This window comes from Lynx canadensis, chromosome C1 (assembly GCF_007474595.2).
Source record: "Lynx canadensis isolate LIC74 chromosome C1, mLynCan4.pri.v2, whole genome shotgun sequence".
Taxonomy (NCBI): domain Eukaryota; kingdom Metazoa; phylum Chordata; class Mammalia; order Carnivora; family Felidae; genus Lynx; species Lynx canadensis.
The window spans coordinates 32563637-32579732 of record NC_044310.1 but is presented as its reverse complement, the minus strand read 5'-3'; the positions used below and the strand labels follow the sequence as shown (position 1 = coordinate 32579732).

General features: G+C 38.3%; 1 protein-coding gene across 1 annotated transcript in view; it reads left to right on the top strand.

Annotated features, from left to right (window-relative positions):
• Positions 1 to 16096, top strand: part of FOXJ3 (forkhead box J3) — a 146605-nt gene that overhangs the window by 113485 nt on the left and 17024 nt on the right. The window contains 5 exon segments of the mRNA XM_030324147.1: positions 1918 to 2046; positions 5260 to 5434; positions 9342 to 9758; positions 13508 to 13609; positions 14237 to 14428. Coding sequence (XP_030180007.1) covers positions 1918 to 2046; positions 5260 to 5434; positions 9342 to 9758; positions 13508 to 13609; positions 14237 to 14428 — 1015 coding nt within the window.

Here is a 16096-nt window from a genome sequence, read left to right as displayed (position 1 = left end):
TGAGAACTGTTCTATACTTTGTTCTGGCTGGTGATTACATAAGTAGCCCACTTTGTAATAAATTAGTAATTTGTGCACTTTACTCTGTGTACGTGTTACATTTTAATAAAAAATGTTTATCCTTCTTCCAGATAAGATTTTGTCCAAGATTTCTGACTTGAGTGATAGGTAACTGAGCATGGACAGGACAGAGTGATCGGCTAAGAAAATTACCATAGGATGCTTGTAATTTGTTGGGCTAGGAGCCTATAAGGTTGATTTTTTTTTTTTAATGAAATTTATATTGGAAGTATTTACCAGAAAAATCTTTGCCAGAGTTTCCTTTATTCCCTCTTAGTTTTTCTTATATTCTTTTCCCTATTTAGTTCCTAGGCATGTATTGTTCCTAGCTGATGTTGAATGAGGAACAGTTTGGTTTTGCCTTAAGTATAGAGGCATACATACCCAGTTTTTTACATATTTGGCCTCTTGGCAAATATTTGTAGCATTTAGCATGACTCCATTTTTAGCATAAACAGAAGGATGGTGATAGGTCAATTGGTTATTAAGTTAGCAAATATTTATTAACTGTATACTGGTAGAAAGCACTATGTTGGTTATGATTACTTATTGGGGACTTAAGGAGCTAACAGTCTAATAGTGGATAAAAATTTGATAAAAATTAGTTATACCATACAGCTAAATGTATTGTGCCCATGGAAATAGCATAGAAAGGAAAGTTGGTAGTAGCATCTGAAGAGAACCTTGAATTATACTTAGGCTAGTTAACTGTTTTAAAAAATCTCATTTTTATTGGTTTCTAATTAAAAATTATATTACTTATTTTAAACAAACTTGAGCATTGTAAAAATATCAGTGATAAGTCTTCAGGAATACCCAGCCACCTGCCAATTAACCATTGTTAACAGCTTGATTTATAGACCTTAACATCTAATGTTTATATTAGCATCTTGTTATTTTTAATTAGGGTTTTTTTTGTTTGTTTTAGTGTTTATTTTTGAGACAGCGACAGAGCATGAGTGGGGGAGGGGCAGAGAGAGAGGGAGACACAGAATCCGAAGCAGGCCCTGGGCTCTGAGCTGTCAGCACAGAGCCTGACATGGGGCTTGAACTCCTGTACCGTGAGATCATGACCTGAGCCAAAGTCGGAAGCTTAACCGACTGAGCCACCCAGGCACCCCTTCATCTTGTTATTTTTAAAAATTAGATCATATACCTATGAGTTTGCAAATGTGTTACTGTTGAGTTTCCACTTTTCAATAATACAACCACTATGATGCCTGTGATTTTTAAAAATTCCTTTTTTGTGTTTTTTTGATGCCTAAGATTTTTTTTTTTTTTTTTTTCAGAGAGCTTGTGCCCATGCACGCACATGAGTGGAAAAGGGTCAGAGAGAGGGGAAGAGAGAGAATTCCAAGCAGGCTCTGTGCTAACAGCCCCAACATGGGGCTCAGTCACACAAAATGTGGCATCATGACCTGAGCTGAGATCAGGAGTCGGACGCTTAAATGACTGAGCCACCCAGGCACCCTGATGCCTAAGATTTTGACAGAAGAGAATAACAGTTTTGTTTAAGGCTTGAGTAAAAATAAATGTATGCATTGTAGAAATATTTAACAGTAAAAATCTACAATCCCCTTATTGAATGTTGATGAACTAATTATACCTGAAAATATATCGAATTTATGTACTTCTAGATATGATATGTTTTTCAGTTTGAGAGTAAGTTATTTATTTAATGGTGAACATGGAGTTAGCAATGAAGGGCATGGAGTTGGGGTAGGTAAGCAGCAAAAGAAAGACTGCTAACATTTTATCCTCCTGCCATATACCAGCCTAATTGTATTTTTGTAGAGTTGCTTAAAAAGTACTCTTTTCAGTGGGAACTACTTATGCAAATGTTTTTTTCTTTTCTAGGTAACATTGTACAACACTGATCAGGATGGTAGTGATAGCCCACGCAGTAGCCTTAACAACAGTCTCTCAGATCAGAGTTTGGCATCTGTTAATTTGAACAGTGTTGGAAGTGTGCATAATTATACACCGGTAAGTCTTGATGAAGTTAACATCTTTGTTAAGTACTCCTTTAGTGCTTAAAACTAAACCAGATATCATTGAAGTGCATATAAAAAGTGAAAATGTGTATTTTTCACAATCAATTCATTAGCTTAGATAAGTAGAGCAGATTCCTACCTTGACAGTGTATTAATTGGTACTTATATTTTACCAGGTTAGATACAAATATATGGTTGTATGATGTTTTATTATTTTGGTCTACTTTATCTGTTCTGTGTCCAAATGAAAAGTAATTGGAATAGGAAAAAAAAATTGTACTTCAGTCTAGCAAAGCTATACTTGATGATACTTTACAGTCCTTGGTAAAAGAGTTTAGAAGATGTACATATCACCTCGTTTTCCAGCTGTAGGTCTGAGAGGGGGGTTCTACAAACCACAAAGGTTAGGATGACTTGGTACCCAGTTGTTAAGCAGCCTTATATTTTTAATTTTAGTCTGGAAAACAAAGCTATGCTATTAAGGGACCTGTGTGTGCTGATTTTGTTACCTATAATAAGAACATGACCCTTGTGTTATTTGATACCTCTTTTCAAATCGTCTGGCAACTGTCCTCCCTAGAAGATAGAACAGAGCTCAAGAGCCATATACTATGCTGTTCTTTGGTTTAAATTTGGTCTCACTAGTTCAGTCCCTATCCCAGATTGAGTAAATAGGCAAAACCTTATACAGGATAAAGATACACAGGGGTGGGAGGAACCTTACATAAGAAAATAACTCCAGGGAAACCAAACTGAAAGAGCAGAATTAAAATTCACATTGAATGTAAAAAAACAAAAGGTGGCTCTGCAAAACTGTTTTCAGTGCTCTGGGGAAAAAAATATTCTTTCAGAATGCAGAAGTAACATAATGGAATAACAGTTATGTAAAAGAAGGTACTAGATCTGGAGAATTGAGAATTATAGGTGTCCCCGAAGAAGCAGCTAGAATAGTTAGTATAGAAGCAGTTTTCAGAAGAAATAGAGATTATAAAAGGGTTACTGAGCTGTAGGAAAAGTTAATGGGGAAAAACCTATACCTAGACACATCATGACACATTTTAAAATTTCAAAAGTAATCATCCATATAAATACTCTGGTAGAAGAAATAAGATATATTCAAAGAAACACAAATCATACTTCTGGAATGCTAAGTATCAGAGGATAATGGAATACTTCATGTAGAGTTTTGAGGGAATAGGTTTGGATTATGTCCAGCTAAATTTGCATTCATGTATGAACTCAAGAGAGAGACCTTCTTTGATACATGGAGCTTAAAAAGCATCCTACCTTTGTTTTCATGTACCCTTCCTAAAAAACCTTACTTTGCTGATCAAGAGATGAACTAAATTAAAGCATTCAGTAATGATGAAGTCACGATATAAAAGGATTGGTTGGTGCATTGAAGCAAACTAAGCAAAGATTTAATGATTTTAAGTTGCTTTTAAAATAATGTGAATGTAGGAAATCTTGACAGCAAACAGAATCAAAGAACACAGAGTATGGTATCAGAAAATAAAAGGAAAGGAAAAAATTAAATTTGTAGAACTAGGTGACAGAAGAACAAACCTATCTGTGTACACGTAGGAGGGTTAAACTTCGCTATGAAAAGCCAGACATTGTAGACCACTCTTACTTATTTTTTTAATGTTTATTTATTTTGCGAGAGAGAAATAGCAATCAGGGGAGGGACAGAGAGGGAGGGAGACAGAGAAACCTAAGCAGGCTCCGTAGTGCCCTTGCAGAGCCGGACGCAGAGCTCCAACTCACGACCCATGAGATCATGACCTAAGGTGAAATTAGGAGTCGGATGCTTAACTCACTGGGCCACCTGGGTGCCCCTAGACTGCTCTTTTTCACTTAACAAGACACCAAGTGGTCATCAAACACTTCCTAAACAATAGTATAGCACCAGCTGCTGGTTGGGCTTGTCACAGGTGTATAGATTGAGCCTGTAATGACACAGTGAGCCCAGATGCACTGGGACAGTGTTACTACTTATGTATAAGCCAGATCAGTATGGTGTCAGCTCTCCACATCCCACAGGATGATTCCAAACTAGGGGAGCCAGGTGACAGACTTCACAAGTGGTGGGTCACTGTAGTGCAGGAACACATTCCATACTGCAACTAAGCAGTTGTATAACTTGCAGCTGTACCCTAAGAGGGTAAAGTAGAAAGTCCCCTGCCTCGCTGGAAATAGGGAGGCAGATGAGAAACTGTCTCGTGGCAACTTCCTGCAAGGTAGAGAGGGGGATGAGAAACTGCCCCATGGCTGCCTCCCACAAAATAGGAAGGCAGATGAGAAATGGATGAGAACTTGCTCCTCATAAGACCACTCACATTCCGTGTTCCAGGATAATCGCCACAGCTTAGGTCATCCTGCCATTGAGCCTTGCCTCCATGGCCTGTGTAGAGATGTGTAATGTTGCCAATGTGTCAGTGCCAGTACCACCCCTTGATAAAATCTTTAAGAGATACAGATGATCATTTTTTATTTTATTTCTAGTTGTGCTGCCTTCAACGATAACTCTTATTTTTTAGGTAGTTATGCTGTTTTTTTTTCTTTGCGTAGCTCAAAGCCAGGCTGTATTTGTTTTTCTCAGAATCTTCTTTACCTGTTACCTTTCGTTTCTTATTTCCCCTTGGTTTCATTTGAAACAATTTTCTCTAGAAATGGAGAGTTAGGTGTATTGAAGCTCCTTGCTGCTTTGGGCAGTGCCATACAACCTGACTCACAGTATTTGAGTTTAAATACTTAAAGATTTAAGTTAAGTTTAAGTTTAAGTTAAGTTTAAGTTTAAGTTTAAAGATTAATTGAATAAATGAGAAATGTTAGTAATACCCTAATAGAGTGGAGTTGGAGACGAAATTGCTTCAGAAGAATCAAGATGAAGATTTTACAGAAACTGGAAGGGTTCCAGGCCTGGCTCATCATTTATTAGTGTGATCTTGGGAAGGTCATTGAACTTCTTTGAACTCTTTCCCCTCTTTTATGAGATGTGGTGGTTGGGTTAGATTTCTGTGGTTCTTTAAAATCCAAGTTAACAATTTTGTGGTCTTGTCCTTTATGTGTACCCAACTTAACAGAGAATGGGAAAGCCAAAGACAGGGACAATATTCAAATAGTTTCATTCCTGTATTGTATGTAACAAACCAATTCTGATGTATAGAGCTACTAAATTAGTGGTATTTTCTTTTAACGTTAGGTGACAAACCATCCAGAACCGGTCTCTCAGTCATTAACTCCTCAACAGCAGCCACAGTACAACCTTCCCGAACGAGACAAACAACTACTTTTCTCAGAGTATAATTTTGAAGATCTCAGTGCCTCATTTCGGAGCCTTTATAAGTCAGTTTTTGAGCAGTCACTTAGTCAACAAGGTGAGTTTGTTTTCTTGGGGGTGAGGGTTGTTTTATTGAAGTGTAATTGACATACATATCCTATTAGTTTCAGGTGGACTTTTTTAAATACCTTTTTTGTAAAGTAAAGTTTTTTAAAAATTTAATTTATTTTTTAAATTTACATCCAAGTTAGTTAGCATATAGTGCAACAGTGATTTCAGGAGTAGATTCCTTTTTTTTTTTTTTTTTTTTTAATGTTTATTTATTTTTGAGAGAGAGACAGAGCATGAGTGGGGGAGGGGCAGAGAGAGAGGGAGACACAGAATCCGAAGCAGGCTCCAGGCTCCGAGCTGTCAGCACAGAGCTCAGTGTGGGGCTCAAAGTCACAAACCGTGAGATCATGACCTGAGCTGAAGTCGGACGATTAACCGACTGAGCCACGCAGGCGCCCCCAGGAGTAGATTCCTTAATGCCCCTACCCATTTAGTCCATCCCCCCCACACAACCCCTCTGTTTGTTCTCCATATTTAAGAGTCTCTTATGTTTTGTCCCCCTCCCTGTTTTTTAATTATTTTTGCTTCCCTTCCTTTATGTTCATCTGTTTTGAAAAAAAAAATTTTTTTTTTAACGTTTATTTATTTTTGAGACCGAGAGAGACAGAGCATGAACGGGGGAGGGTCAGAGAGAGGGAGACACAGAATCTGAAACAGGCTCCAGGCTCTGAGCTGTCAGCACAGAGCCCGACATGGGGCTCAAACTCACGGACTGAGAGATCATGACCTGAGCCGAAGTCCGCCGCTTAACCGACTGAGCCACCCAGGCGCCCCTGTTCATCTGTTTTGTATCTTAAAGTCCTCATATGAGTGAAGTCATATGATATTGTTGTAAAGGAAATTTTTATTGAAAAATCTTTTTAAGGCTTATTTTCACATAGCAGCTGTTACATTTCTTTAATGGTTGAACAGTATCATCATGATCAAACTGAATATTCTTTGTGCCTTTACTGTGCCCTGTGTATATTTATATAATAGCACAAGAATGCAGATCAGTTTCATCTTGCATACTTACTTCACTTCCTAGTGGTGTCCTGGAGGAGTGCTGTGTGAAGAGTTCTGACACTGCATCTGTGCCCTGTGGGGGAGGCTGCCATGGTTAATTAGCGTCTGGCATGTGAAGTGTTTGAGTGGTAAATGTTGCACTACAGGAATAGATGTGCCTTGCCTTTCTGTACCACTATTAGCAAAGAGATAGCTGTTGGAATACGGTAGCACCAAGTCTGTAATTTAATGTGTGGCACTTATAAGTGAACACTATAGGATCACCATTTTATACAACACACTTAAATCATATTTTAGCAATAAAAGTGATTTTGGTTGAGATGCTCTGTTGGCATCTCAGTCAAATGCTAGATTGTTCTGTTATGTGTTACTGTCCTTTAGCTGCTAGTTTAATTCTAATCAGAGTCATGTGATAGGATCAAGATGTTGCATTGTCCTTCCTCCATAAAATACTAGAAATTGTTGGGAACTCTACTATTAAAGTACTTCCTAATTGCTTCGTTTGACAAATTATTTCTGCCCCAACTCAGAGAGCGTACCTGTGCACAGCAGTGAATAAAATAGACAAAAATCCCTGTGTTTATAGTTTACATTTTAATGATTATCATTGTCAGATACTATGAAAGTTAGTTATATGCATCAATGAGTATCAGTAACTTGTACAGGAAGTTGGTTTTTCTGGTTAAGGTAAGATTCATGTATTTTTCTCAAGTTTTCTTTTAAATTTTCTTTCCAGAAAAGTGCAAAAGGGACTAATACAAGATTTTGCTAGCAGATCCAGCTGTGGTGATCATATTAGAAAAATACTGGCTTTGCCCTGCGTCGGGCTCTGTGCTGACAGCTCGGAGCCTGGAGCCTGCTTCAGATGATGTGTCTCTCTCTCTGTTCCTCCCCCGCTCACACTCTATCTGTCTCTCTCAAAAATAAATAAACATTAAAAAAAGAGAGAGAAATACTGGCTTTGAAATAGCAATGGCAAGAATTTCTGAAACCGCTAATGATATTTCATCACACTAAATTTTTTTTTTTTAAAACAATTTGGGATTGAAAATGGAATAGATCATATCTGGGTTCCCTTTTAAAATGGTAAGATGTTATTGGAAATAGATAATGAAGTAACTGCTTTCTTTTATGTGACTGTAATAACCTTGTAGATTCCCTGTAAATAACAGTTCTTTCCAGGGCCAAGGCAAGAACTTAACTCTTCCGTGTATAAAATCTTAATTTGTTAGGTTTTGAGGTTATCTTACAATGTACTCTAATGCAATTTTGCTATTCAAAAAAAATTTAGTTTATTTTTTGAGAGAGAGAAAGAGCAGGGGAGGGGCAGAGAGAGAAGGAGAGAGAGAGAGAATCCCAAGCAGGCTCCCCACTGTCAGCACAGAACACAGTGCAGGGCTCGAACCCATGAACCGTGAGGTCATGACCTGAGCTGAATTGAGAGTCGGATGCTTAACCGACTGAGCCACCCAGGTGCCTCTAATGTAATTTTACTATTAATGGGGAGTATGAGAATAATATCACTTTTGTTTAAAAGGTTTGATTCTTTTACTGACTGGCACTACGCTTCAAGATTTTATTTTTCATTTAATAAAATTTTTCTTGTGTTTGGTTCAGTAAAATGTGTTATGTGCCATCCTTTGGGATCTGAAAGTAGCGTAGTCATGTAGAACAAAATATTGGAGTAAGATTTCTTAAAATGAATGTCTACCTGCAAACCAAAAGTACATTATTTTTAACATTAGGTGCTTCTGGTCTAATCATCATTATCATCATAGCAGCTAACATTTACTGAGCTCATCCGCACCCTGCACTTGCACCATGGCATTTAATCCTCACGATTCTGTGAAATAGATATATCATACCCATCTATAAGTGAGGTAATGGTGGCTTGCAGAGGTTAATAACTTTTCAAAGTTACCAAGCGTGCAGATGGCAGTACAGAGACTTGAATCCTTACTTTCCGGTGCTGTAAATCATGCAGTCTTAGTCCCTAAAGTGTACATGTCTCAAGAATACTCCATAAGCCAAATGAAGAAGCAGTGGAGGTGGCTGTTTTGTTTCTCTTAGTTTTAAGAATTCTGGCTACCTTTGACTTAAGAGTTTCTGGAGTAGTCAAAGAGTTCAGAAATAACAGGGCCTTATTTTCCTCTCCACCTCTGTCAAAGCCTTTGGTCTTCAGGCCTGTAGAGAACCATCCTGGATGTAACCCAACACCTTTCCCACTTTTCCCCTAACATTTACTCAGTCTTTCAAGACTTTGTCTCAGATACTGCCTTTTTAAGGGAAAAAAAATTTTTTTTTTGCATTTATTTAGTTTTGAGAGACAGAGACAGAGCACACATGGGGGAGGGGCAGAGAGAGAAGGAGACACAGAATCCAAAGCAGGCTCCAGGCTCTGACCTGTCAGCACAGAGCCCGATGCGGGGCTTGAACCCATGAACCGTGGGATCATGACCTGAGCTGAAGTCGGATGCTTAACCAATGGAGCCACCCAGGCGCCCCTCAGATACTGCCTTTTTAAGGACAGCTTTTCCATATCCCAGCCCTTTCCTAACTGAATCGGCAAGAGGCAGAATTCCTGTGTGCCTTCTGTATACTTCTGCCTTAGTACTTATGTTATTGGACATAACCTCCTTGAGTGTCTGTCCTTCTTCTAGGCCATGGGCTACTTGAGGGCAGAGCCTGGTGTTTCTTAACTCTTCTCAGTGATTCCAGAGTCTGGTGTTCAGTGGATGTTCCATCAACACTTTTTAAACCGAACTGGCATTGTTTCCTGAGGATGTGTACCTCTGCTCTGTAAACGTCTGTTTATTTTGTAAACGTCTGCCACAAAATAACAACTGAAATCTGACCCTGAATGCTCTTGCTTCTCTGACTATGTCTAGGTTTGATGACCATCCCTTCCGAATCTTCCCAGCAGTCCCACACCTCGTGTCCATATCAGCACTCTCCTAGCAACACAGTGAGCTCTCATCCACACAGCAACCAGAGCAACCTGTCCAACAATCATGGCAGTGGCCTCAGCACCACGGGCAGTAATTCAGTCGCACAGGTCTCACTGCCTCACTCCCAGATGCATACACAGCCGTCTCCACACCCATCCCATCGACCACATGGTTTGCCACAGCATCCACAGCGTCCCCAGCACCCGGCATCGCACCCGCAGCAACACAGCCAGCTCCAGCCCCCTCACCCCCAGCACCCCTCTCCACATCAACACGTACAGCACCATCCGAACCATCAACATCAGCCGTTAACACATCAGGCGCCGCCACCCCCACAACAGGTATCCTGTAATTCTGGTAAGTTGGTGTCTCCTGACTTGTGTTTGGCTAACTGTGAATTAGGATATGTTCTTTGTTATCTGGGGCTTATATATATTTACTACCAAAACTCTTCTCTCTTCTCCTTTTGTGTTTCCTTGCTGTAATCCTGTAGTTGTAACTCACTGAATCCATACATTGTATCAGATTTTTGTGGTTAAAATTTATCATGACATCATAGGCAGACTCAGTAACCTTGTAGGTTTTGGTTTTAACTCTTGTTTGTTCTTCTGGAAAATAAGTGTTTTTGTGATCATTTGAAAGAAGAATGGGATGCACAGTCTGTCTACAATCTATTGTGATTCAGTGTGGTATAGAAGAAAGAGTATAGATTTGTGTCAGAAAAACGTGTATTTGAGTCCTCATTATGGCTCTTATGATCTTTCGTGTATTTCTCTTAGTCTTATTATTTTCTCATCTATACATATGGAACTAAAGTACCCTGATATACAGTGTTGTTATGAGGATTGCATTGAGAATACAAATAGGAAATGCCTCGTCAGGTACCTAGCCTTTAAGTATTCAGAGAATGTTCCCACTCTTCCTTTCTTCTCTTATTCCTGCCAAGTATCTCATTTTAGAAAGATAGATTGCAAAGGAAGAAGACATTCTTCACGTTCTCATTTTTAAAAAATCTATTGCTCTTAAGATAGGTCTTGATAGTTTCTGGTGACATGCTTAATTGACATTGCTTATAGACCAGGCATCTCTCTGTACTGCAGCACTCCCAAGGGGTGCCACAGACATAGACTACAAGGTGATTGGGGCCCTTTGGAGCTGTGCCAGAATACAGATCCTTCCCTCAGCTTGCCTGGCTGCCCACTTACCATCTAAATCACTGATGAGATTTTTATCCTGGAGCGACAATTTCTAAGTGCTGGCCAGTGCTAGTTCTTACCAATTAGAAATTGATCATTATTTCAGGCAATTAAAAATCTGTTGAGGGGGAAGTAACCTTTAGATAGTGTATACTGTCTCTTATATTCTGACTTTGCTATAAAGCTTAAGTTTTTCTGAAATGGTTTCCTTTTTTACAAAGTAGAAAAAATATAATTTTGGGGGGGGGCGGGAGAATTAAGGTACAGAAATGCAGATCAGAGTACTTGAAACTTAGTTTCTTTTCATAATTTATTTTGTTTTCCCAGTTAATAACTAAGTAGGTTCTAGAATAAAGTTGAAAATTGGGTATAGTTCTTTCCTTGATGGAAGATCTCCTAAAACACCTTAAAATTATTTTTAAGTTTACGCCTAGAAAAAAAAGTATAAATATAGGCCTCTTTTGTAACTGTTAGTGTTAGTCACTATTGCCCACCTTTAAAAAAAATTTTTTTTATTGAACTGGTAATTCATGCGCCATGTTACATTAGTTTTAGATGTACAACACAGTGATTCAACAACTCTACATGTTATGCTCTGTCCACAAGTATAGCTACCATCTGTCACTATACGATGCTGTTAAAATACCTACCACTGACTGTATTTCTTATGCTGTACCTTTCATACCTGTGACTTGTGTCATAATTAGAAGCCTGTACCTCCCACTCCTCTTCACCCATTTGGCACCCCAACCTGTTTGTTCTGTGTTTTCAGATTCCACATATAAGTGAGATCTTAATGATATTTGACTTCCTCTGACTTTCTTCACTTACACTTGCCTACCTTTTAATGTCAGTGCACTCTTCAGAAAGTTAAGCTTGTTCTTAGTATGATTTTTTAAAGACACTTTAAAAAAATTATTGTATTTTATTTTAGAGAGTGCTAGTGGGGGAAAAGGGCAGAGAGTGGGGGATGGGGAGAGAATGAAAATCTTAACCAGCCTCTACACCCAGCATGGAGCCTGATGGGAGGCTTGATTCCATGACCCTGGGATCATACCCTGAGGTGAAATCAAGAGTCAGATGTTCAACTGAGCCACCCAGGCACCTCGTTTTTAATATGATTTTAAGGATTGACTAATGATTGTAGAGATTTGATATCAGTAGAAGTCTGATGCTCTGGTCTTTCTTTCTATTAAATCTAATGATTGCTAGGGCAGAAAAAAGTACTATTACAGCTGAAAACACTCCATCATGTGGTCTTAGTCGCCTGTTATTATATCAGCAGTTGCTTGCAGGAGAAGGAAAGTAGCTGTTCACCTGGAGCTGTTAGGAATAATCATTTTGGCTGTGATAATAATCTCTATGAATTGAAAATTTGTCATTTATAAGATGAGGCTAAGCAGGTTGTCTTAAATAGGGAAGGAATGGAAGAAACTAATAGTTGTTTGAGTTCCCACTATGTGGTAGGCAATTTAGATACATCATCTCATATTATCTTCCCAATTCAAGTATGAATTACCACATTTAGTAGATAGGAAAGTGTAACTCAAAAAAATTAAGTAGTTTGCTTGAGATCAGAGCTAATAAGTGGTAGAATTGGAATTTATATTGTGGCTTGTCAGGACTTCAAAGATTGTAACACCAGTAATTCCAAAAGGACTAAAATCAGTAACCATTTACTGATTTGTAGAGTTTGTTTGCCTAGCCACTCTCTTGCAGAGATTGCTTTGTGTTGCCAAGTCAGCATTTATTATAGGTTATGGACTTGAAAGTCTGATGGACTTGAATGCTTGTGCCTCAGTTAGGGCATTATTTTTCCCCAACAAATTTCTCGCTAAATTAAGAGTTGCCTAAGGGCAGAGTCACATTGTCTCTGGTTCATTGTTTATTTGAAACAAAAGTCCATAATTGGCAGATTTTTGTAAACCAAGTAACCAGTAGTTGATAGAGAGTTATCCGTGTTACGGCAAAAAAATCCTTTTTACTAGTTCTTACCTTTATCCATCCAGGGATGATTCTGATAACAGAATAATTTGTGCAGCAGTCACTGAAGGGAGGATTTTCTTCCTCTACTCAGTACTGTCTCATTGAGGGTAGTTCTTGCCCCATGCCCCTGAGTAGTGATCACTTTGCTGACATACAGACTGTGGAGTCTTAACCCTCCTGATGATGTCACATCAGAGCGCACTGTTCCTGACTAGAAATGCCCTGGTTTGGATTCATCAGCATTTCTTAGAGAGGTCTCAACCCTTTCTTTTGCTACTTTGCCAGGAGGACTGTATTAAGACATTTCTCTCTCCTAAGGTTGCCTTGTAAGAAATTTGTCTACTTGCTATACAATCTCATTTACCTCCCTTAAGTCACTTAAGTCAGTGCTTTAAGTTATACTGTGTTGCTTCTAAATGGGAACCTACCTCTGAGTTACAAAGAACATATCTCTTAATGTCATAACAAGACAGGAAAATGAACTTCATATAGTGGTGAGGGCAGATGTATTATTGATTTATATGACTTGTAGTGCCTGGCCATTCATTTGTACTGTACAAATGTAAAGAGCACTAATCAAGTTTGACATTTTAAGGTGATAGGGCTATTTGTGAGCTGTCAGACTAGAGCTTAGAAGCACCAGGTTCAAGTTTTGGATTCATCGTGGTGACCTTGCTAAGTTATGCCATCTCTCTGGGTTCATTTTCTTTTTATTTACGGAACGAAGAGGAATAAGACCCCTCTTCCTGTTTCACAGAGATGACTGCCCCCAGCAATACATGATATTAATGTGTGCAAATCCATTTGTAAAACTGGATAGGAATCTGCCAGTGTCAGGAATAAGCCCAGCTCATTATCTTCCCCTACCCTATACTTCACACTCACTATTCAAGACTTATAGTGCTGTCAATATTATTTTTATAGGTGTTTCGAATGATTGGTATGCAACACTTGATATGCTAAAAGAAAGTTGTCGAATTGCCAGCAGTGTTAATTGGTCAGATGTAGACCTTTCACAGTTCCAAGGTGAGTATTGGGTCTTTTTGACATATAACCAAATACACATGATCCTGTTTTCTCTCATAGATACAAGTTTCGTTGTGGTAGAAACAGATGTCTTCTTTTTTTTTTTTTAATTTTTTTTTTAACGTTTATTTATTTTTGAGACCGAGAGAGACAGAGCATGAACGGGGGAGGGTCAGAGAGAGAGAGGGAGACACAGAATCTGAAGCAGGCTCCAGGCTCTGAGTTGTCAGCACAGAGCCCGACACGGGGCTCGAACTCATGGACCGCGAGATCATGAGCTGAGCCGAAGTCGGCCGCTTAACTGACTGAGCCACCCAGGCGCCCCAGATATCTTCTTATCTAGTGTTTCTTTTGCAGTTGGAGTATGCTTAAAAATTCTGCAAAATTCATTATTAAGTCTTTTAGTCAGTTGATATAGCAGAGGGTCAGACAAGAGTTCTGAAAGAAGTTTGGCCACATTTAGAATAATTAGGCTTTGAATAATTTTTAAATGTCATTTTGCATTGCATGGGAAAATCACTACCAGTGGAAATCTTGAGGGCTAAAAAAAAATTGTGTCTTGTTATTTTCCTTGGGATATTTGTAGAACAAACTATGCTAACTGTATTTCTAATGCTTTTCTCATAGGTTTAATGGAGAGTATGAGACAGGCAGATCTCAAGAACTGGTCTTTGGATCAGGTTCAGTTTGCTGATCTCTGTTCTTCTCTTAACCAATTCTTTACACAAACTGGCCTTATCCACTCACAGAGTAATGTTCAGCAAAATGTCTGTCATGGTGCCATGCATCCAGCGAAACCTTCCCAACACATTGGAACAGGTATGGATTTAATTATCTTCTCGATTTCCTCTCTTTATTTGTGTGAAATTCAGTAAGTGAGGTAACTTGGTATGTTACTTGGTATATTAATAGGTGACAGTGATCTGTTTGTATCTTTTTATTTTTAAGAAATGAAATGAACTCAAATAATATATGTATTTAAGGTATATTTTAGAAAAATTGAGATAAAGAGACTATATTTTTCTGTCATGATTTCTATGATTCTTTTGTTTACAATTGACTTTTCTTTGTGATCTTTTAAGTTCTCAAACAAGAATTAAATGTTTTAGATACATTTTTATAAGAATATAGTTATGAAGTTATATCAGTTTAAATGTGTATAGACTTGCAAAGAAAATCAGCATGTCTAATTTTATATATCTTCTAAGAATGTTAAGATTTAAATTTCAAAGTTTACTTGAAGAGCACATAATGGTAAATAGTCTCAGTATTTTACTCTTGACTCAAAATTTGTGCTCTGTAGTTTTCGTCTCACTTTCTTACTTTTCTCGTTACCTTTGTAGCCATCTCTGATTACAATGCCTTCTCTTTTCTCAAGTTTCTGTTCTGTAGGTGTTTACTATCCAAGTTCTCTCTTCATTTTAATTTCTTTCCACCTTTTATCTCTTAAGTTGACTTTCTGTTTGTTATTTTGGTTTTATATTTGATGCATTTTTTAAAAGTTCTCTCTTTTTATTTTATTTACTTATTTTGAGAGAGACAGAGACAGCATGAGTGGGGGAGGGGCAGAGAGAGAGGGAGAGAGAGAGAATCCGAAGCAGACTCTGTGCTGTCTGCACAAAGCCCAGTGCAGGACTTGAACTTACCAAACCGTGAGACTATGACCTGAGCTGAAACCAGGAGTTGGATGCTTAACCGACTGAGGCATCCAGGTGCCGCCAAAAGTCCTTTCTTTTCTGTCCTGAGTGGCTTTCTTCAACCATTATCCTAGCAAATTTCACATATTTGGTCTTCACATATTCTCAAGATTCCCAGGTCTTTCTTTTCCTGAAATCTTTATTTATGTGTCTTTTGATAGAAATCTTCCATCATCTGTGCTTCTTCCACTTGAATAGCTTACCTAACGTGAAACCCTCAGTGGCTATTTGATTTTGATGACTTACTCATTTCATAAATTATATCCAAGAACCTCATTCAGTGCTTGCCATATACCTGAATTTGTTGAGTGCCCTCTATGTGCCTGACAACTAAGCTTCATTTTTTGATAACTCTTTAGCTCCTTCCTGTCTGTGTCTTTCTCTGTCACTTCCTTTTTGGTATCTTCCTGATATATACTCTATGAAAAACATTTTTTATTGTAAAATATAATGTAAAATTCACCATCCCAGTCATCCTTAAATGTATAGTTCAGTGGCGTTAAATATATTCATAACGTGCAACTGTCCCCACCATCCATCTCCATAACTCTTTTCATCTTGTAAAGTGGATGATATTCTGTACTCATTAAACAATACATCCCCCCCCCGCCCCACATTCTAATCATCCCTCAACCCCCTGCCAAGGCCCTGGAAGCCACTATTCTACTTTCTGTTTCTGATTTTTGACTAAGTACTTCATGTAAGTGAAATACAGTATTTGTCTTTTTCTGACTGGCTTATTTCACTTTGCATCTCTTCATCCATGTTGTGGCACATGTTAGAATTTCCT